The sequence below is a fragment of the Lontra canadensis genome, unplaced genomic scaffold, assembly GCF_010015895.1.
Source record: "Lontra canadensis isolate GAN:19392208 unplaced genomic scaffold, GSC_riverotter_1.0 scaffold112, whole genome shotgun sequence".
Classification (NCBI taxonomy): Eukaryota; Metazoa; Chordata; class Mammalia; order Carnivora; family Mustelidae; genus Lontra; species Lontra canadensis.
Window position 1 is genome coordinate 2,357,937 of NW_022631106.1, and position 23,775 is coordinate 2,381,711.

The following is a 23,775-nucleotide window of genomic DNA, read 5'->3' on the forward strand; positions in this document are numbered from 1 at the left end:
GGGACTCCGGGATCATGACTGAGCTGAAGGCAAACACTTAACTGACTGAGCCACCCAGGAGCCCCTTAACTAACCTTTTTAATAGTGCAACCTGTTCCCTATCTTCCAAACCTGTCTGCACTTCTTTACAGGTGTGAACCCAGTCACATTTACTCTTTTCCATAATATTTGTCACAAATCATAAAAGGGTAAAAACCAAAATGGTAAAGGAGCAAGTGAGACACGCAATGCTGAAGCAAGGAATGCTCCTCTGAAAACTTGTATTTAAGCTACTATGATGCCATTGGTAAAGGGTGGAGTGACCCTAAGGGAGGGACTGTCCAGAGGACCAAACCTATAGGAACTGATAATAAAACACAAACACAAATGAAATAGTTAGCAATGTGAAATCCCAGTGGGCACACTGGCAGCTAAGAAGTGCAAGTTACTAGAAGGTTGATTTGTAGGTCAACATAAGGAAGGGTGAGAGCTGCCCAAAGGAGGTAGGACGTTCCCTCTTAGCTATGGGGGCTGAACACAGGAGGAGCCTCAATAGGGATGTCACAGAGGGGAGTCAAACACAGGAAGTCTGGAGGAGACCTTCCATCACCCATGCTCTCTCTCTCTGTGAGACTGTCAAGACATCCAAGAATGGGGGTGGGTGGAGCGGCTGATCCATATTTGTTTCCAGGGCTTAAGCAGATCAAAAACGGAATGCACACAGTTTTCTATTTTCTACTCCTTAGCCTTCTGTCACACAGATAAAGAGTCAAACATTTACTGTGTATTAAAGGCATGCCTCTGGCTATGTGGACCCAAATGCTATGTAACCAGCAATGTTTCTGAAGGATATGTCTCCCAGACAACAAATAAACAGAGCTCTGGGTAAATATGTGGATTATGTTTGCATAGGTTATGAAATAAAACATTACCATGAATAAGTGGAATAGGAATCATGATAGAAACAAGATCCCTGAAGCACAAAACGACAAATAGGGATAAAGGGCCATTCTGGGAATCAGTATCCATTGTCATCACGGAATACCTCTCAGAGCTCCATGTACACCAGGCTATTTTAAATCCATTAAAACTTAATTCACAGGGCAGGAAGTCTGAAAATGTGGTCTCCCCCAACACTGTCCCCTTTCCCTCTCCCCACACTCCTCATTCCCACATCCCTTTGCTACAGCTCACATCATGTGGCCGGAGAAGAGAAGCATCTGCCTGCAGCACATACACAGTGCCGTACACGCCGCCCCCAGGCCAGGGCTCCTGCTCACAACAACCAAACAAAGGAGAGCAAGGAAAGAGAGGCAGAGCACATAACATCCTCAGCAGAGCCACTGCTGACTTCAGCTTTTGCTTCTCAGGCCAGCATATAGCTCTCTGGTTTATTTTACATGGGCTGTGTTTACATACATCAGTAAATATGGTTCCCATTTCTCTTTTTAACAGCAGCTATAAATTATATGTTGGAAGTGTTTGGCTTTTCTCTTCCCATAAAAGGTTTGGCAGGAATTACTGAGGCCCCAAGGACAGGAGGTCAGTGGTTGGAGGGGAGTGACTTCCTTCACCCCACAGCCTTAAGTTAATTAACTAATTCAACAAATACCTACTGAGCACAAACTATGTGCCAGGTACAGTTAGGGATGCTTCGGTAAACAAAGCAGTAAAAAACAAAACAATATCCTTGTTTTTACTGCATTCATAGTCTAGTGAAATTCATCACCTCACCTCAATTTCCAGATTCTGAGCCCTAAAACCATCCAGGGCTGAGCACATTAGAAAGTAAATGTGAAGTAAACAGAACTATATAAATAATTATAATAATAATCACAGGTTATTATTGTTATGGATTTGTAAGTGCTAACTATGTGCCGGGCACGCTATTCTAAGCACTGTACATTTATTAAGTAGTCATAAAAAACGCTATCAAATGCTATCAGGTACTGTTGTATAGAATTGTGTCCCTCACAATTTTAAATTTTAGATACAGATAGGGTCTTTATGGAGGTAATCAAGTTAACAACGAAGTCATTGGGGGAGTGCTCTAATCCGGTATGACTGATGTCCTTACAAAAAAGAGGAAATGTAGGCACACGTACACGTAGACGGAAAACAACGTAAAGATGCAGGGAGAAGACAGCCATCTTCAAGCCAGGGAAGAAGGGCCAGGACAGATTCTCCCTCACAGCCCTCCGAAGAGACCAACCCTACCAACACCTTGATTTCAGGGCTCTGGCCTCCAGAACTGTGAGATAATTTCTGTTGTGTTAAGCCAACCGATTTGTGGTACTTCGTCACGGCAGTCCTAGCACAATAAAGGTACAATCATGATTCCACTGAGACACAGGGTCATCTGGTGAGCCAAGAAATTAAGAGTCCAAGTCAGACAATCTAGCTCCCGAAAACACACTCCTCATTCTGTTCTAAAATCAGACCAATTATGCAGAGATAGGTCCCAGTCAGTACCCCTCATGCAAGTGTCTGTTGATCCTAGAGCCTGACCTTTGGCCAAAATAAAAAACTGCTCTGTCCAGGGGTGGCCACAGGAGGCTTGTTGCACGTGCAGCTACAGGATGGAATGTGTGAGTAGCAGCAGGGACCCTGCACTCTCCTCTATAAAGGCACTGCTAACGCTGGTTAATCAGGTAGTAAGTGAGTCTTCTGCTCGGCCCAATTAAACATGTTATTTAATACTGTGTGGCTTCAAAGAGATCAGTTTCAATGAGTCATTCTAAATACTTCCTCAACATTTTAAGACTTTTCCTTAGTCCATATTTTGTTGACTTTATATTTCATTTAACTGGAAATAAAGCTCAAGTGTGATATGTTCTACTACAGGTAAAAATAGCTCAGGAAAGCCCAATTCACAGAGAGAGAGAGAACATTTGATCCCAGGCTTGGCAATAAAATCTCAGGAGGGGACTAAGCATTAAATAAGGGAGAATCATGTCACTCAGCCTTTGCTCTATTAATCCAGAATAATCTCAGTCTCCGAGATTTCCATTATTTCCAACAAATAAACAAAAAAGAACTTTCAGAATTTCATTTTTCTTTTTCTTCCCACCTCTCTCTCTCTAGGTCACACACAACACACACACACACACACACACACACAACCACTTCCAATTATATTCTCACTTCTTTATCTTGTTTGCTTTTGTCGTTTCAGAGGTATTTCTAATAAGAGTAACAATATATAGCCAATATTTACTGAATGCTTACTATAGTGTCACTGTGCTAAGCACATGACATTCTTCAACTCATCAATCAACTCCTCTTTCTGGTAACTCTACCACATAGATATTATCATTTTCTTCACACATAAGAAAACTGAGGCCCAGAGAAGTCAAATTCCTTGCTCCCTGCCACATGGCTAACGAGTGGGAGAGCCAGGATTTGAATCTGCCCGTGGCAGAGCCATCATCATGCCATTGTGTATCTCTGTGTATCTGAAAGCTTGCACGAACGGGTGAAATACAGAACAAGAGGCTTTTGTCATTGGACTGTGCAGTGATGCTTTTTCTAGGGTGGGAGAGGCTCTCGGATCACATACCATCTCTTCTAGTGACTCCAAACACAGAGGGCCTGGACTCTTGATTAGCCCCAGGTTTGGAGTCAACACACATAAGGTTGCAGTTTATGGGCAAATAGTTCCGTAATCCAGCCAGATGCTTTCTGGGAGAGGAAACTTTATGAGAATTCAGAAAATACACAGGGAAAGTAAAGTGGGGCTTTCTAATGGACTCCCTCTGGGTCTCACTCTCAACACCTACATCCCTGGGAGAAGTTTCCTACCTCATGGCTAGAAAATGTGGTTTTATAATATGAACCTAAAGGAGCCCAGAGAGGAAAGGGGATGGAAAAGGACACGGACACCTTTACACAAGACACATTTTAATATGCTTTCTTCAGAGTTTTCAATAAAGGGTTATAGAAACAGAAGCTATTTTTAAGTGGCTAAGTGCTTTACCTTTAGGGCCTAACCAGCTGAACATAAAAGTACCAAAAAATATGAAAACACTCCCACTTGCCAGCCTTCGTTATGACCTTCAGAGTGACCCATCTGTAGGATGGAAAACAAGTGCTTTCATCCAGTATCTGAGATCAAAGTTGCAGGTCTTCACTCTTCTAAGTCTAAGGGGTGCAGGCTGCCCGCATCCTCACTAAGAAAATGCACGGCCTACGTTACAGGGAGAGGAGGAAGCACAGAGCGTAACCATCTGTGCTGTTACTAAGCCCTGCTGTCCCACAGGACGAGGCCTCAATCTGCAGTGGGTGAAGGGGGACGGAGGTATGATGATGGGGAGGATGAAACCACAACAGACAGGGAAGCCGAGCCTCCAGCCTGGCCACACACCCTCGTTTCATCAATGAGCAATCAGATAGCATACTTCCATTTGAAAACATTATACATCTCAAATGTAATTAAGAAATTTAGACTGGCATGAATATGTAATGTACACATTGCTCTGCAGATGCCTTTCCCGTCCGACAGGCTGGTGCCGACTTTAATTTGGAAGAAATCCATTTTCATACAAAGGTAACCAAGAGTGACAGGAAATAGGAAGCCTACATCATTTATCTTCTGTGAACTTAGGGGAAAAAAATCAGTTAATTGCTTTTCTAGGAAGCTATTTTGTGGAATCACAGTGCTCTATCTTTCTGCTCATATTCATGGTATAAATGGTGATTTTTAAATGCCCGGTGTAAATATGCTGATTAATCAATACACCTTAAACTATTTAATTACTTATTTTAACAAATAAAACTCTGATCAACCAAAAAACAGCTTCGCTGTTCTTGTGGATTAATTATCAACCACTACGAAAACTCCTAATATACATACAGTCTATTAATTGATACTCAAATTCACTTGTCTCCTTCCTTATCACTGACTAAACTAAGAGCAGCAGGCCCTGCTTTCCTCCCTTCCTTCCCTGGCTTTTCAGATCTGTTCTATTCTCAGCCATCAGAGCCCCTCTGCAAGAGCCATCTTAAATCATTGCTACTTATTAAATTAATAACAAACAGAAACTAAAATGGGTTATGTTTTGGAGTACCACTGAAGCTGAAACTTGCCAAACAAACTGACTTCATGGCCCATAAGACCCATATTCCCATATTTTGTCTCAACAGCACTGTCTATTGGGCCTTTTCTACAGGATTGTCCCATTTCTGCCTTCCTATATCACCTAGCATATACATACGTATTTTTAAGTTTGGGGCCAATATAAAGCACTCTTTTCAAATCTAAAATTATCATTTCAATAACAATTTCTTATTATTCCATAAGCCAAAGACAGATATGGCATGGAGTTAATGATGCATGAGCTCCAGGGCCTCTTAAGCGAAGATTCCTCTAAGGCCTCAGGAGGGGCTCTAGCAATGAGTTAATACTTGTTTTTGAAAAAATTTCAAGTATAAGATAATTTTCTACTCCTTTTTTCCTGAAGAAAACCCCCAAGATGGTATACGTTTTAGGTCCCACAAAACTTGTATCTGCCCCACTAGGTTAATGGTCCCCAGTGCCTGGATCTTGAATGACATGTTAAGGGCAAAACATTTATTTTGTGTGTGTATGTGAAACAAAAAATAATTTGCTTCAACTGGAAATAAGATTTAGTGTTCCTTACCCTAGAATGTTCTAGAATGCATCTGCAGTCATTTCTTATGTCTCTATCTCACACCTAGCACTAGTCACCCTTCCGACTGGCACTCCAGGGAAGGCTCACTTAATGAGGGATGGCATCAAGAATAAAAAACTCAGCTATAATAACAGAAATGTGTTTTTCATTAAACACAAAACTGAGCTGGGAAAAACCAGCCAGGAGACAGGTGTATCAGTTAAAGAACTCCCTTGAGGTCTTTAACTTCCACACCAAATTGCACTGAATTTTTCCACACTAATTACCTATTATTGAAGACTAAAGAATTATAACAAATAATTCACCATGGCAGCAGATAGAGTGCAGATGTTGTAAGAAAAAGAATGAAGAACTTATGAAGTATAAAATCAGGCAAAAGAGATTCACAAAGTCTCGATTTTTTAAAATAACAAAGATTTTTCTACTATAAGGATTATGAAGGTGAGGAAATTTTCTAGGACTAGGAGGCCAATTTTTTAAATTTAGTTTGGACTGCACGTGAGAGAAACTGTATATTAAAAGCTAAGTGCTAGAGTCTAATTTATTTAATTCATGTAAAATTTCTTGCAGGCAGAGATCACGTCTTAGTTTTTTTTTTAAATTTCTCCTATCACATTGCATCTAGTCATTGATTTGATTTCTTATGAGTACTGTACCTCCACAATACCATATGCAGCTATATTTGCATCTGCCTTGTCTTTACATCATTTTTACCTAACACTTCCTTCTAGCCCCCAAATCCTTCACATTGGCATAAATCTTGCTCTATAGCCAATGTCCTGAGAAACTATAATCAAGTCATACAAAAGTTCCTTTAGTTCACAGCCTCTATAAAATTCCCTACCTCACTGGAAATTAATGTCAGTACTACCAATGTCAGTACTATCAGGACATTTTCATCTAGGTACTATCTGTGTTTAAAAAAAAAAATAGTAAAAATAATAAAATAATAATAAAATTAATAGTTCTTGTTTGCCACGTTTGTTTTATTCTCTCCAAAAAAAATAAAAGCAAATGTACCCTCAAAAAGTAAAACCTGATTAGCCAATAAAATTCTTCAGTTTCTCTGCTATGACTGTGGATTTTATAGGGATGCCCTATAAACATCGAGTGACATACCTGCAAAAGATCTTTTTTAATCTCTTGGAGTACTGTAAAACAAACAAGCAAACAAAAAAACTCTTTGAGGGGCGCCTGGGTGGCTCAGTGGGTTAAAGCCTCTGCCTTCGGCTGGGGTCATGATCCTGGGGTCCTGGGATCGAGCCTCACATCGGGCTCTCTGCTCAGTGGGGAGCCTGCTTCCTCCTCTCTCTGCCTGCCTCTCTGCCTACTTGTGATCTCTCCCTGTCAAATAAAAATAAAATCTTAAAACAAAAACAAAAACAAAAAACAAACTCTTTGAGTCTGAAGGATAGGAAATATAACTTATAGATACTATCCTGCTGCTAACTGGGAAAGAGTCATTTTCTTATTATTAATAAACTAGACAGCAACACACAAGTGCTGCAAAATTCACATTATCATATTTTCCATAATATGCAGTTTTTTGCTAAAATAAGGACTGTATTATCTCCCCTACAACAAAAACACCAAGAAAACAAAACAGAACAAAAAGCAGATCCACCAATTAAAACTTAGTTCTGCAAGCAACACTTCTTACCTCTTTTCTATCAATGCATGATTGGCCTCTTTAACGTATTCAGTATAAAATGTTAGGAAAGAAGCAAGTGGACAGGCTCAATGTCATTACATGGGGGAAATGAAACACTTCCTGTATAAAAGCTCTAATTTTTCTTGGTATGACTTTCTATCTCAGGCATTTCCCTCTTTCTGTGATTACCGAACCGTAGTACAATGTGTCATTCCCAATCTGAGGTCTTGGAAGGGCGTCCTGAAAGTGTCCATGTTATTAATGACTTACCCAAAAGCCTAATGAAAACTGTACTGTTACCTGCATAAGGCTGTACTGGTTATCAAAAACTGGCTTTTAACCAGGGCTTTATCAACTCATTGGGTTATAAAGTAAATAAATGAATTACTACCTAATAAATTTGAAGTTTCTCTGGCACATAAAAATCATTTTAACAAGGAATCAATTGGGATTAAAATTATAATGGATTCCTGGTAGTTACAGTCACCTCTGTTCAAGGATAAGCCTCATTTTATTTGCCAGGTCATTTGATGATGATAACACAAATCAAAGGGCCTGATAAATTTAGTTTTATAAGGGGATATTAATACGTGTTTCCCACAAACTTTTCCAACCATAAATGCTTGCAGAAGTTATATGCTGCTTCTATTAATTCCTAGGAATACTTTATGGGATCCATCATAAATGAATGATCAAAAGGAGTTACTGATACACATGTCACTTAATTTCCTCATTAGAACCTGTGTAAACATCTCAGAATTAAAAAAAAGATATCTTCTCTAAGGGCAATATGTTGATCTCCCAATTGGTGCACGGTGCTTTCTGAGGTGAGAGCTCAGCTCATAAATTATTAAGTTCAGCCTTGTCAGACTCCAACAAGAAACATCAAGTCATTTGTGTTTTTATTTGGTCATTAAACCAAATTAAGATACAAAGAATATGCTAGCCACAGTGTTATTCCATCTTTAAAACTGAGTATGTCAAAAAGGAAAAAGAAACTGAATGGTTCCTAAGTCCAATGCTCTAGAATTCACATTTTATGTTGGTTAGTATACCACATCACAGCAAAACAAACAAACAAAAAATGTGCACGTATGCTTTTTCATATGCTCTTGACAAGTGCCATCAATTTGGAATATAGGAGGAAATATGCTTCTCTAAAACAAGACTTCATTTTCCATCCAGATTTACTGTTCAAGTAGACTAGACTCTTTGCTTCCTCTGTGATTATGTGATTTGCCTTTTTGAGTTCTCATATTCCACACATCTAGTCTACACATTTTGTAATGCAATAAATAAATACTTCAGATTAAATTTAAGATGCAAGAATCTGAACTAGAAGATTTCACTCTCTTCATATAACCTAAGATTATTTTCACAGGACAAGGCGAGTCCTTACTCGATTAACATCAATTAACCTGAATTTTAGGTATTACAATATGGATCAGACATCTGATACATTTGACTATACATTGACATATTCAATACTGAGTCATTTAATAATTACTTTAAAAATCATTATAAGGTTTCCTTTATGTCTTGGAACATTTCAAAAGTGACAAAAATGTTGAACTTCTGAACTCTTTTACATAAAAATTAACCTCTTTTTTACAATACTTCTACTCTTAATATATAATATCCATGTCGACACTGACCCATTCACACACACACACACACACACACACACACACACACACACACAAAATCCCTTGAACTGTATTGAAGGAAATTCCTTCCCGGATGAACACAGACACATAACCACATATGTTGGAACTTAAAAAAAAAAATGGTGATAATCAATTTGAGATTTTAAAAAATCATTATTTATGTGTATAACCTCCTTTAGCAATGGCTACAAATCCTACCACATGAAGTCGTTCACACACTGAAAATTAAGAAACATGGGCACTGGATTTATAACTGCCGGGTCGTCACTGAGATCTACTCAGATGTATGTAGGTGGCATTGACAAAAGACTCACCTCTCCTTGTTTGGGGATGCTGAACTTGGAAAGCTTGGCCTTGGCTCTGGCGGACTCTGGCTTGGTGGCTGGGACTCCCCTGTACGACGTGCAGTGCACACTGGTTTCTGTGGATGATTTAAGTTTTGGAGACTCATCAGGAGCCTGATCTTGGCCGTCCATCGGCCGCACATATGCGGTGGGTTTCTGCTGGACCAGACTGGGTTTTGAAGCCAGGGATGGAGGAAAGTTCTGAACACAGTGTCCGCTGCTGCTGTGCTTGGCTGCCATAGCAGGTGGCCTTTCATGGGTCTGAAGACCCACCTCTACATTGCACACTTGTTTGGCTCGTGGCTGCTGTCTGCCAACACCATCTCCAAGCAAGGTCCTGAGAGAGCCTTGTTGTGCTGAGTTGGAAGAAGAAGAAGAGGAAGAAGAAGAGGAAGAAGAAGAGGAAGATGAGGATGAGGGGCTCGACACAGACTGGTTAGGTTTTTTATTATGGTTCTTTGGGTTAGCAGATCTGTTCAAATCAAGCAATCTGTGTCCGTGCTTACTTGCTCTCTGTTGGCCATCCGATGGCGGGTGCCCAGCCTTCTGCCAGCCCATGGTGCCCCTCTTACTCTGCTGCGTGGGGACAGCTGCTGGTGTGGAAGAAGCTGTGCTACAGACAGATGAGGGCTGGGTCTGGGCTCTTGAATCTGCAACAAAATGTTCATCGATCTTGTTCACAGGAGCCTGAGGAACCCCAGGTTTGGGAACACCCACGAGATGACTCTGATTAGATCTATCAGTTAAAAAGTCTTTCATTTCATCGTAATTGCCTAAAGTGTTCTGGATCCGGTTGGAGAGCTCATCCCCCTTGTTTGTCTGGAGAAAGAAAAACACAACAAGCACCCTGTTGTTAGAGAGATGAGAAACACAGGAGACCACGGGGAGGTGCCTTGATGGCTCACAGAGTCAGGGCTGTCACACTCAGAATGAGAGCTGGGAGATAAAATCAAAGTCGTCCTCTCCGAAGTCTGTCCACACTGCATCGCACCAGGACCAGGAAGCCGTTAGGAGCCTCAGACTGCATCAAAAGGGAACCTACCCACGGTGGTGTGATGCCACTACGTTAATCAGGGAAACAACCACCGCAGCTTTGCAAAACTGTCAGGATTGAGGCTTTCCAGGATTGGGGTTTCTTCTCTTTTTTATAGTCCCTTTGGAAGCTTTTCTTGAAAATTCAAATTTGGCTCAAAGTGTTCTGCTGACAATTTCTAAATATATAATGATTCTTGCCAGAAACCCAGAGGGATAGGCAGAAGAAGTCAGCATACAGCTTAAAATGCACACGGGGCTTGATGTGCAAGGAGGCACCTGCCTAAACTACCCAAGGTTCTGTGCAGGCCTCAGTGAAATCTCAGGCCTTTTGCTTTGGGAGACAGCTTGTATCTCTGGCCTTTGGTGTAAGTGAGAAACAATCCAGCAGTTATTTTCTCATTACCCCATCAGGTAGCCTGACCGCAGCATGACCCATGTGTGGCAAATAGGTTACCCAACCTCTTTTTATTTCCCAATAGCTTAGATTAAAAAAAAAAAAAAATTACAAGTGGCATTGACTTTGAAAATCAATGTAGAAATGAAGTCTATACTATGGATAAAAATCACATCAAGCAGCTCTCATTATTAAGCAAAAGCTACTTTTTACTGAAGGAACAGGCAGTCAAGTTGTGTGACCTGGACGCCAAGATTTGTGGGAGAAGATCTCATTCTGAGTGGCTGAGCTGCCTTCCTGGGCTGACCAGGCTGAAAAGCAACTGAAGTTTGGTTGGGCGACTCTTCCAGGAGAGACTGCCACCACAGGAGTGAGGTACAAGTGAGGGAGAAGATGAACGACTGAAAACCATCTACCTTGTAAGGTTCACTAAAGAGGGAGTAACTCGAATTAAACGTGCCATCATCTTGCTGAGTTTCCTGATTTCTTCTTTCTCGTTCTTTCCTCCGTAACACATTTCTGTCTGGTTCATAGACACTGCATCAGGAGAAAGAAAAGAGAACAATCACATAGGAAAAAGTTAAAGGCTAAAGCCCAGTGGAACATTCACCTGAGCGCAGAAGTCTGGGTCATGGACAAATGGCCGTGATAGGGAGAACAAGGATCAGATTAGAGCCAGCATAATCAAGCAGTAGGAGCTTGGGTGTCTGATAATTACATTCTTCAGGAGCAAAAAAAAAATCCTTAGGGCAAGTTCCAACCAGTACTAGACCTCTCTGCCTGATATGTAAGACAGGAAATATCTAAGCAACTTTGACAAGAGAAGACTGAAAGTAATCTTAAGGCAGACGGTAATTACAGCAATGTGTAAATAGAAATTACGAGCATATTTTCCCCTTATGACAAAGCCTCTGAGTGTTATATGGGAATGCTCCTGCTCTTGTCTTTCTTTCTTTTTTTTTTTCTTTTGCATGGCTGTTTCTGTAGTGATTCTTTCATTAACTAGCTCCCTAAAGAGCTGTTAAAACTCCATGCTGCAATGGTTTTCACAGTTATGAGCCTTCTTCTGATCTCTGTTAATCAGTCAAGTCGTCAAACTACTACTGAATCAATTCTTCCTTCTGATATATTTGACACTATCACTCCTCCTAACTATGAAAAATGTGCCAGGAGGAAGGGGTGCAGGCAACGCAGGGAGAGAACGGAAATTGAATTATGGTGTGTCATCAAGGATCTCAGCCTTTTTGTTAAAGAAAATTAATATCTATTCTCCCAAAATACAATTATGAAGTGACCAGACACCAGATAACTGGGAGGACTAAGAGAGAAATAATGTTCCTTCCCCCTCATAAGGAGAAAATAAAAGGGCTAATTCAACTAATAATAAGGAAGTGACCCGTTTACTAAAGGAAGGAAATACACTTGTTTTTTCAGCTCAGTATATAAAGAAATCTGGCTTCAGTGGAGAACTGACATGTCCCTCAGAATGAGCATTGTCTTCATTTCCTAGCAGAAGCATTTGGTTTAAGTGACCTTGTTTTGCTTTGAGCTCCCACCTGGTCTACTGTAGAGACACCTGAGCTGGGAGGTAGGACAGCTGCCTACTGACTGTGATTCTCCCATACCAGCAACATGATGATGGAAAAGCCACACCATCTCTCTGCACCCCAGTGTCTTCATTATAAAACAGGGATGTTTAATGGCATTGTAAGGTTTAAACATGAAGGTAATCTACAAAATGGCTTTGGAAGAGCTATAGGTGCCCAAACTCCAATGTATTGCTTTTAAATGTTGTTAATAATGAAAGGAGCTGTGGGTTCACCAAAACATATGAAAAGAGTGAGATTCTGTTTCATCTTGTTTTGTTTTAGCTAAATTGCTATCTCGAGTACAAGAGAGGAGAGCATGTCATGTAGCTGTAGAGGACACAAATAAAATGATCATAAAACAAATACTGCTTATCCTTCTAGCTCTGCCCGGGTGGACAGAATATACTTTAAACTCGCTAAGGGGCAATGCTAAATGCACTTCCAGTGAGGCTGTGAGAACACCTAAGGCATTTAATTTAAATTTAAGATTAGGGAATGTTAAAATACCCAGAACATGTCACCTATTAGCATTTTAATTCATCTTTAGTACATTACCCAAAGTTATTAGATTGGGGAATCCAACCAGTGACCTTGACATAAACGGAGGCTGCAGCCACAGCCTTACCAATTGAGAGGCTCACAGCTCCAACATCGCCATCACTACGAACTCTCTGGGTGGCTATGGTGATGGCAACTGGCAGAAGGGAGGCAGAAAATGAAAACGACACTCTTATTCCCAGAACCAGTCTTCCAGTTCAAAGAAGAGGCTAAATGAAGAGGCTAAAAGAAGAGGCTAAAACGGTCCTGCTCTGCTTGTGGACATTTGCAGTATGAAACCCCAGATCTTTCACGAACATTCCATGGATTTCAAATGGAGACCGCTCTGACGACACACGACTCATGCTGTGGATGGGCATGAAGTGAGCTTTAACCAAGAAGTGGATTCGAGTTTTAGTATGAACTTGTTCCCTTTGGGGCCAATACCAGCATCTGCAGTCAGAAAAACAAGCTTGCATTGCATGCATTGCCTTTCTTCCCCTCTCCGACACGTGCGGACATCTGGGAAGAACCTAGTGTGCAGAACTCCATGCACAGAGATTTCCACAAACATGCTCGCTGTCCTCGGGCAAGTCAAACCAACCATACACACGAGACTGGTGTGATGCGTGAAGTGGCCTTATGTGACATGGAGCAGGCAGGTGGTCATTAAGGATGATTGCAGGACTTCTGAGAGGTCCCCATGCCCAAAATAGTACCTCCTGCATCTGCTGGCTGATGACTGAAATTCCACAACTAGAGAGTCATTCCTCTGGTTTAAGATGTCTTCACCCCTGAAAGAAATGTAGACACCACAAGAAGGGGAAACACTTTAACCTGATCAGCCCTTGGTATCTGAACATGCATGAGCTTGTCAGCACTTCTGCCAAAGGCCAAGGGGAAAGGCATAGGACATCAGGGTCCAAACAAGGTCCAAATAGGAGGTGTAACAGAAAAAGGAGGAACCATGTAGAGTTTGGCAATGAAAACAAATTCATAAACTCTACCTACTTCACCCCGTGGGTTAGATGTTTAGCATTAGACTAAAAGCCATAATCAATTAGGCAGCTATCAGACTTGCTACACTTTCAAGGTCAGGTTACAGTAAGAATCACTTCAAAATATGGGGAAGCTGGAGGTGAAAGGAAAGGGGCTCTTCTTTAGTTAAATCTGCCTCATTCCCCAATCCACTTAAAGGTAACCAAAAGCACTCCAAGATACACACCCCTGCTCTCCAACGAGGCTCTGCCTGCGCACCCAGACTATAGCTTCTCATACTAAGAAGGACTGAACAACCCCAGGACCACCCACGCATAGCCTGCTAATAGAACTGCCCTGGCCATCTTTTATGGGACTGCCATGATGCTTGTGCCTGCAGTACCCTCCATGCCACCAGATGAAACCAGAAAGACCAAAAATGACAACCATCCCCACCTTCTCCAGAATAGAGCAAAGGAAACCCAAAGAGAGAGCCAGTATTTCTTCAATGCCTTCCCTGTGGTTTCTCTTCTCCTTCCTTGGAAGGCAGCTCTGTCGCCTTCACTGAGCATTTAACTCTTGCTGATGGTGACCCACCTGACTCCCTCTCGACTCCACTAGAACCACAACTCCCAGCTGTCACGTCAGGTCTTGGAAACTAAAATGTCATCTGCTTAAAACAAATGTCATTGTAGAGAAAGTCTGGACTTGCCACCTGCCATCTTTCTCTAAGCGTCTGAAACTCTTACCTTTTCTACCAACACTAAATGTTTTAACTCATAAAGACAGTATCTTCTCAACAGTGAGTCACCATTCCACTAATTACCAGTGAAATCTGTGCAGGTACTTACAATTCCAGAGAGTGCCTTTCTCTTGATCTCTCACCATTAAAACTCAGTCCTCTTCCCTTCTCTGCCATTCAAGCAATGTAAAGACCATGCCATTTGCTTTAGAAACAAAGGCTGAAAGTCAGGTCAGCTTCCCTGGGGATGGTTGACTAAAGTTGTAGAAAATTCCTGGCATGCCAATATATATGTTAGACTCAGTAAGAGCCTCGTCTTATGAGCTGTGTTATTTTTGTTGTTGTTACTAGCAGATGGTAAAATCTCTATCATCTGTAAAGTTATTCCTTATTTCCGTGAAAATTATAAGAATCACACTCCTCAAATGTATGTCACCAAATGTATTTATTTATTTTGTATGAAAGTGGAGGCAGCCAACTGCTACAATATTATTTATTATTTATTGCAGATGCATAACATTCCCAGGAAATGAACCTTTTTAATCAACTCCCTTTAAAAGACTTATTTATTTTTAGAATTAAAAAAAAAAAAAACAGCCAATGAAAAATGTAGTAAAAACAGTTCGGATCATTTCCTTTTATTTGCTTTTAATCTATAAAATGAGGTAAGGGTAGGGTTCAGGCCAAAGCTAATTATGCTGATTAAGTAGGAATAGAATTCCAAACATGAAATTATCACCATTTCCAATTAATGTATTCTTGATCACATGGTAACAGTATGAGACTAAATAATAGTAAAACTTTTGAGTCAGATGGTTTCTCCCTTCCACTGAGCTCAAAACATTTTATACATAGGTCCCTTAATTATCCTTACAATGTCCCTTGGAGAAAGACAACGATGGTGGGTATCACTGCAGGGCTTTTTTTTTTTTTTAATTTTAAAGATTTTATTTATTTATTTGATAGAGATCACAAGTAGTCAGAGAGGCAGGCAGAGAGAGAGAGGAGGAAACAGGTTCCCTACTGAGCAGAGAGCCCCATGCGGGGCTCGATCCCAGGACTCTGCGATCATGACCCGAGCTGAAGGCAGAGGCTTTAACCCACTGAGCCGCCCCGGCACCCCCAGGGCTAACTTTTTTTAAAGATCAAGGAACTTACGGTAAGAGTTTGATCACCAAAACAATGTCACAAAGAAGTCATCATGTAGAAGGGACAGCAATGCCAATCCATGCAAGAGGAGCAACCCAGGAGCGAAAGATGGGCACACTTCCTAAAACCCTGATGTCTACAAGCCCACACTATCAATAAACAGTAAATGTGAGCCTCACAAAAGCAAAACAGGACAAATGAGACATAGGGAAGCTACTTTGCATTCAGAGAGAACTAAAAGGAGAATTCTAGAATAAAGTCTGGGTTGTTAAAAATTGTTTACAGTCCCCAAAAAACAAAAGACAAAAATCAATTTCTTTCCACAGTCCACAAGATAAAAGGATATCCTCCTAATACAGAAGAGTCGACTACAGCACAGATGAATGGCTTTAAAAATTACAGAGTCTGAAGTAATAAGCCAGCTAGGGCTGCTAGTAACACCATTTTCATCAAATCCTACCCATCCCCCAGCCTGTTCTTGTCTCTGCCCATGTAGTAATTTGCGTGTCTTGTACTTTTAAGCCCTTCTTCCCTTCACTGTCCTACACAGCCCTACTGCGGGGGACAGGTGCTGGAGCTGGTGGAGCTGCCCGCTCAACGGAGCCCAGGTTTGACCCAGAAGGCCTGGCTGGCCAAGAGGGGCTACCTTCCGCCCTCCAGCACCCATCCATGTGCAGCCTGTTTACATCTGAACATTAGCTGCCAACAAACTGCATTTCCCATGGAGGAGGCTTTCAGCCAAGGGTATATATAGCTAATTGCACCCCTTGACTAGAACCATCTAAGTGTTTTCTTCTTTAACACACACACACACACACACACACACACACACACACACACACACAAACACACACTATCCTACCTACTGGCATGTCTTCAGAGTTGAGGTCTGGAAAACAAGCCAGTTCAAGGAGGAGAGAGAGAACCACCTCTTACCGATCTTTTGGAGAAAGTTACCATGTTCTCCATGGCTAAAAACTACTCTCCCCTTCACAGAGCAGAAATACAATTCACTTCAGTCCACAATGATTTCCCGAAAGCCAAGATGTTAGAGGCAGGGGAGACAATGAGGGCTGTGAGCAGCCTTTCCTTCTGCTGAGAGGCTGTGGTTCAGGAGACAGGGAAAGAGGGAAGGGGCCCATTCTAAAAGAGCATGTTGACAGCATGTGGTTGGGGCACTGTAGAAGGGAGCACAGGGAATCCAGAGCGCTCCCTGCAAAAGACTTCATTTGTTTTGAGCTGGGTCTTGAGGAAGGGCAGGTAGAGGACACTGAAGGGAAGAAGGACGTAAAAGTACAAGACACGCCAATTACTATTAAGTGGCCTTTGAGAGTAGTTGGAGGAGGTGACCTCTGCCCTCCCCACACCAGCCCAGGTCTTTAACCAGCTGGAATTCCACACTTAAAGTATCATTTGTTTGGTTTGCTCCACTGCTACCTTTTATTGCTTCCTTACCCTAAATAAGTTTAGCTGATCCCTTCGTAGAGCAGGTTTGATTTGGAGTAAATAAATGAAGGGTGGTAGCAAGGAAGAATAAAAGACACCCTATCCCTTTCTTTACAGTTTGCATCAGGACGGGCCTTGAACATCTTGAGCACAGAGAAAACAATCTTTTCAGGCACTCACAGTCCTTGGACAAAATGCTAACCTGCCCCTGGAGTGTGCACTGGCAGCCAAAGGGGCGAACAGGAAAAAAAAGCACTAGGTGGAGAGAAGACCTTTCGCAGAAACTTTCCTGTTCTTTGGAGCAGCAACATCAACAACTGTGTGTAATTAAAGAAACTTAATCAAACACTGCAAAATTATAACAATTGCTTTATGAGTCAAACTAATTATCATCTCTTTATTTATAAAGCAAATGATAAAACATCAGTAATCCCTTCTTCAGTCAGAGAAAAGCAAGACTGTTGAAGTATATGAATTCCTTTCTTAATCTATAGACACAGCTGGGAGAATGAAAGACAGGAAGGTGGTCAGAGAGTGAGCAGATACGAGAAGCAAGTCAGACAGACACAAGGTGGGCTGGAATCACAGCTTGGTAAAGAGACAAGGATCCCCCAACCAGAGTCCTTCAATGCCCTGAATGGTTGTACATGGTGCTGGTGCTGAGGGTGAGGGGTAGGGTGAGGGGAGGGTGATGGTGGTAGGGGTGGTAATGAGGAAGGAGGTAGGGGGTGGGGGATGATGGAGGTAATGGTGGTGATGATGGGGGTGTGGGAGGGGATGAAGGGGGAGGTGGGAGTGGTGGCAGTAAGAGGGGTTGGGATGTTGAGTGGGGTTGGTAATGATGGTCATGGGGGTGGTGGTCATGGGAGTGATGGTGGTGGTAGGAGTGTTAGTGGTGGCGTGGTGGTGGTGCTGGTGAGAACAGTGGTGAGGCTGGTAGTTAAAGATCTGTTGAGGAATGAGGACTGGTCAACAGTGCATATAACAAACCCTTAAATACTGAAGAACATCACTCTGCCTGCTCACTTTTACTAGGCTTTTCTTGTAGAGTCAAGTAATTCCATTCTCACACCTCTTTACTCCGTCTTCCCCCAACAGCATTATACCACTGGCTTTGCCATCAGCTTTGTAAGTATGACCCCCAATATTATTTCTACCACAGATACCTTGGAAAGGTCAGTCCAACCTTACTTGTTTGTCTCTGATCAAAAAGGTGATGTCAATCTTAATTTCATCTTGAAATTCCCTTTGAGAGAATTTACAGATCTCTGCCTCAGTACTGCCGATCTGTTCTATAAGAATGGGAAAGGAACTGGGGGTGGTTTGTGCCAGAATCACTTGTCCTATAACACAGCTTCAGTAAAAGTAGGAAACAGAAGAAAGTCACAAAATAATGAACACCCACAGACAAATTTAGCCCACAAATATTCCAAAGAAAAATAACATTTTGGGATCATCTATAACATTGTCCCAAGCCCATTGGGCCCAAAATAAATTTTGCTAATACCAACAACCCTTTACTACTATACACAGCCACTGCATGAAGATCTTTACATGCATTATTTCACTGAGTAGTTTTCAAAACCCCAAGAGACGTTATCCCCCTCTGCCAGCAAAGAAATAAGAGGCTCTGAGGTTAACTAACTTGTGCAAGCCTCATAGCCGGTGAGCGACAATGCTGGGGTCCGAAGCCAGGCAGCCTGTCATCAGAAACCGAATTCTTAGACTCTGCTCCTCTGGCTTCCTGGGGAACCTGCTCACTGACAGGCTTTGACAAATGGTATCCCCATCTTTTGCTAGAAAATGTCAGGCAGAAGGGTGTTAATTTTCAGATCATGACAATTTCAGTTCTTTCTTCTAAGATCTGCTCAGTCTCCTTGGTTGATAAGTGTTAACTCTAAGAATTCTTCTAAAACTTATAAAAAAAAACAACGGGTATCAGCAATTCAAATGAGTCAGCACTAGCAATTAACTAACACTCCAGTCCCAGAATTCTGTACAATGAATTCCTTAAAAAATAGGGAATACCATAATCACACCAACAAAGAAAAGATACTTCTGCAACATGGTGCTGGACATTCACTGGTTCTCTACTGATCATTTAGTGAATCCAAACTCCATTTCTAACTCAGTGGAAATGATGACTGCTCCAACTCTCTCTTGTAAATACCCTCCAGTGAGTTTTTAGAGAGATGACAGATAAATGACAGCTTTGCATTTCCAAGGGTTAAATGCTTTTCCTGAGGGATCTTAAGTCTTGGTGCCGTGAGAACAAGTGTCAGGTTCTAATGGAATTGTTCCATTATAAATAAACCACCAGGTTGTATGACAAGCAGCTTTCAAAGAGGCTTTCTGCATAGTATAAACAGAGAAGTTAATTCGAGTTTCTTAACATGACCTTTTCCCTTTACAATATAAAAGTGCCTTGGGATGAAGCAATTACTCTGATTTACCGTCTTCTCCTTGTTAGAATATAAAGATGCAGCAGGGCTTCACAAAAGCAGTTGTAACCTAACCAAATGAGACCCACCTGTAAAGCCCCTACTATGCTATGTCAAAGAGCTCACTTCTAGCCAAGAGCAGCATAGAGCTGGCATCAATCACAGTGTCCATTATTAGAAGGACGCTTACTCCCAGGACTTCCATGTTAGAGCCAATAAAGTACTTTTCCTCCACGAATTGCTCAGTTAAATTTCATTTTTATTTTATAGCATCAGTTTCTAAACTTCCACCCCTAGGAATTGTAAAGCCATATACAAGGAGGAGTCACATTTAGTAGCATGCTTATGTTTTAACTATGATACCCTTCCGTACAATCCCTGTGTAGCCACTTAGGGTCACGGATGTGATGCCTTACACCAGAGGGCAGAAGGGTGGCAGAGTCCTCTCATATAACTTCCTGCTATCAGTTGGGTCAGGCTTCTGGACACAGAAAGCCTGAAGACCCTGAACACCAGCCATTAAAGAATGGCTCCTGTTCTCCCTGCATCCAACTGTTCAACTTCTTTTCCTCCCAGAACCACTAATGACATGCAGTCCCTGGTTGAAATGGGATTTCTGAAAAGGAGTTAAGAATTAACTTGAGCCACTTCCATCTGCTGAACTGAATTAATTTACCTGTGGGGTACAGAGCTAGCCCCAAGCTAGAATGAAAGCAAACAGAGCTACCTTTAAGGAAAGAGAGAATTAAAGGAATATGTGTGTCCTCAAATACCTTCTGATGTCCAAGCAATCTGAGAGACCAACCATTAGGGTCTTCCATGTAGGAAACACAATGGCAACTACGATAATAGACCTATTAATTTATCTGAGAGGGAAAGAGATCCTGTTTTGAAGATGAGAATGACCTATTTTAGTACAGGGCAGTCTATCGGCTTAGCTAGATGTCTTGGTGGGTAAAGGGAGGAGGGAAGAGGAAGGTACGATGTTAAATCCTCAGTGTCTGCAGGAGAACACAGAGCCACTGAGAGGATGGAGCTCTATGTCACCAGGAATGCAAGTCTGGAGTATGAGACCTGGACTCCGTCCTCGGTCACAGGGAAACAGAAGCCAGTGGGCAGATGCTCCCCAGCTCCCATCCTTCAACCTTTCTCACCTCACCTGCCACCTTAGGCCTTAACATCCTCCCCCCTCCCCACCGCTTCTTTTCCCCTCCCCAAGCTAACTCTCCCACTTGGACTCTGAAGCCTATTGCCCCCAACTCCACTTTCCCACAGATGCTACTTTCCTCTATTTAAGTCGCCATCTTGGTCTCCACTGGGTTTCTTTCATCAGCAAATAAACCCATTCAAGGCCCTCCTATCTTCTAAAAATGAAAATGACAAGTCCTTCCTGACCCTCTGCCCCCTTCTGGCTGTTGCTCTCCATCAGCCACTGTTTTCTGCAGAGCCACTTACACTTGCTGTCTCTCTCTGATTCCTGGTTTTCCTAAACACATGTGATCTGGCTCTGCTCTTCACAGCAAGGTCACAACTTCCCCACTAGGCAGTCAATGGATACTTTTCACTCCCAACTTCCCACACAGCTACCATTGCCTCTTAAGAAGCTTTCTTCCCTAGGCTCTATGGAAATCTATATTTGTGATTCACCTACAGCCTTTTGGGCTACTCCTGAGTGTGCTATGCTTGTCTCTACTTTTATGCCACTCCTTTAGAATCCGTTGCCACTCAGGGTTCTGGGCAATACCTTGTTGTCTAAGCCTGGTCTCTTCTCATGTGACAGTCTTCCTGATGATGTCATTCATTCCTTGCCTCGGGTGCCATTTTTACCTTAGTGATATGCAAGGCTCCAAGATTTACCCAAATCTCTCTTCTCAGCTCCAGATCCAATTATCAAACTATCCACCTGATCTTTTCAAGTCATGTTTCCCACAGTACACAGAGCCCAGCAACTCTACACAGCTTATTGCCACTCCCTGACCCCAGCATCTGCCTTCAGTCTCTTGCCTATGTGGGTGGATGGCACCATTACCCTCACAGTTGCTTGGGTCAGAAACAAGGGCATCCAGTCAACCCCCTAGTCCTGTCAATATCACTCAAATTTGTTCAACTGTCTGTCTCCTTCTCCCCTGCTACCTCCTCAGTCCAGCCCACCAGTGGCTCTCTTCTAGTCCTTCACAGTGCCTCCTGTAGGGCCCCTCAGCTGTTCTTCCTGCCATTTGCTTTTCCACAGTGAAGGGGTGTTTCCTAAAATAGCAGTTTGACCATGTCACTGTAATGCTCCACCTTCCCTTGGACAGAATCCAAACCCAGAATCCATGGCCCTGCAGGACCTGGTCGCTGCTTATCTTTCCAATGTCAGCTCAAATCTCCCTCAGTCTCTACACTATGGCCTCTCTTTGAGTCCAGGGGTATGCTCTCCCCCTGCCTACCTCCTCCTAATCCTGAAAGTCTCAATTTAGTGATGCTTCCCTCACAAAAACATTCCTTGCCACCTTCAACAGACCCAAGTCCTGACCTATGTCCTACATGGAATCCTATACTCTCCCTCCAATCACATTTCTTACATAAATCCGAAACCTCCATTGAATGGTTAGCACCCCAGAAGAGAACCTGTGTCTACTTTCTGTAAAACTGTATTTCCAGCACCTAGAACACTGCCTGGCACAGAGGTGGCACTGAAAATAATATTCCAAGTACTTTAAAAATACATGGCAAATGATTTTTAAAATTTCTTCTCATTCCTTTTCAAAATTTAGCCTATATACATACCTATATACATATCAATTTGAACAAACAGAATAAAAATCCATTCAAAGCCTGGGACTTAAAATGTTCTTTGTGGTTGTAGAGTATAACAATGGGAATCATATTAATAGTAATACTGAGCAACTGTTTTGGTGCTGGAAAGTTTGTAAAGAAAGTTTTGTTATTTTATTATCTCTCTCAACAACTGTTATGTAGCCTTTATTTATGAAAAACACAGAATTTTAATAAATGAACATGCAAATATAAAAATGAAACAAAATCTGTGTGCCATAAACATTCTTCTGTTCATTTTACAGATAAATGCCTGTCTTCAATGGAGAAATGAGGCTTAGAAAATTTAAATGAGTTGCCTAAACAGTAACTGTTGGAATTAAAATTCTAAGTTCCACAGAAGTTCTGGATATTAAAAACAATTCAAGTGTTTAAAAATATATTTCTATTCAAAAAAAATTAATTAACACTTACTATATACAAAATGTCAGCTAGACATGAAAAAATACCCATTCTTGAGGACATTTTTCTAACTTACCATGCTGAAAGTTCTACAGTCGATTAGCTTAAGTTAGAGGAAGATGTTAAAAATTATGAATTATTTGAACTCTATAGTTCTATAATTCATTAGGTGCTAGTGACAGTAAAGATGATTAATTCTAAATATCCGTATAACACAGTGTCAGAAAACCAAGGGGGTCTTCCAATATGGCTGATGTATCATTCACAAGTTCCCAATTTTAATTAGACATGTAATCTATCATAAAAATATTTTATTAGATCCCTAGAACATTAGGAATATTATATATTATGGGGCTGCGTGCACATGATGGTAATTATCACAGTTCTTTAAGAAATGTAAAGAGGACACTCATACATACTCTGCCAACATATCTGCTTCATGTTATCTTTTTTAAAAATATTTTTATTTATTTATTTGAGAGAGAGACAGAGATAGCCAAAGAGAGCATGAGCAGGGCAGAGACGGAGATGCATACTCCCTGTTGAGCAGGGAGCCCAATGTGGGGCTTGATCCTAGGACCCCAGATTATGACCTGAGCCAAAGGCAGACACCCAACTGACTGAGTCACCCAGGTGCCCCTGCTTCATGTTAGCTTAAAATAGCCCTCCTCCCCTTCTCCTTTCCTCTCCTCCATCACTCCTTACTCTTTCTGTCTCTTTGAATGTGTCTAATATACTACCATTCACAACAGAGTAAATCCAATGTCACAGGCAATATAGGCAGCTCTGTGGCATTAAATTTATGTGAAGAAAGTCTAGGAAGAAGGTTCTTCTTTCTCAAAATGCTGTGCCCAGAACAAGGCTGGGCAGTTAGTGGCACATACTAGAGGAAGAGACAGGAGAAGAAACATGTGACTTCTCTTCTCATCTTTGATATCTGGCAATTCAGAATC

General features: G+C 41.6%; 1 protein-coding gene across 1 annotated transcript in view; it reads right to left on the minus strand.

The window, feature by feature from the left end:
* The window catches only part of AFF3 (AF4/FMR2 family member 3), a 525,952-nt gene that overhangs the window by 425,690 nt on the left and 76,487 nt on the right, over nt 1–23,775 (minus strand). The window contains exons 2-5 of the mRNA XM_032840305.1: nt 13,567–13,641; nt 11,138–11,258; nt 9,799–10,111; nt 9,263–9,648 (exon numbers count right to left, since the gene is read on the minus strand). Of these exons, the coding sequence (XP_032696196.1) occupies nt 9,263–9,648; nt 9,799–10,111; nt 11,138–11,258; nt 13,567–13,641 (895 nt within the window). The remainder of the gene's footprint in view (nt 1–9,262; nt 9,649–9,798; nt 10,112–11,137; nt 11,259–13,566; nt 13,642–23,775) is intronic.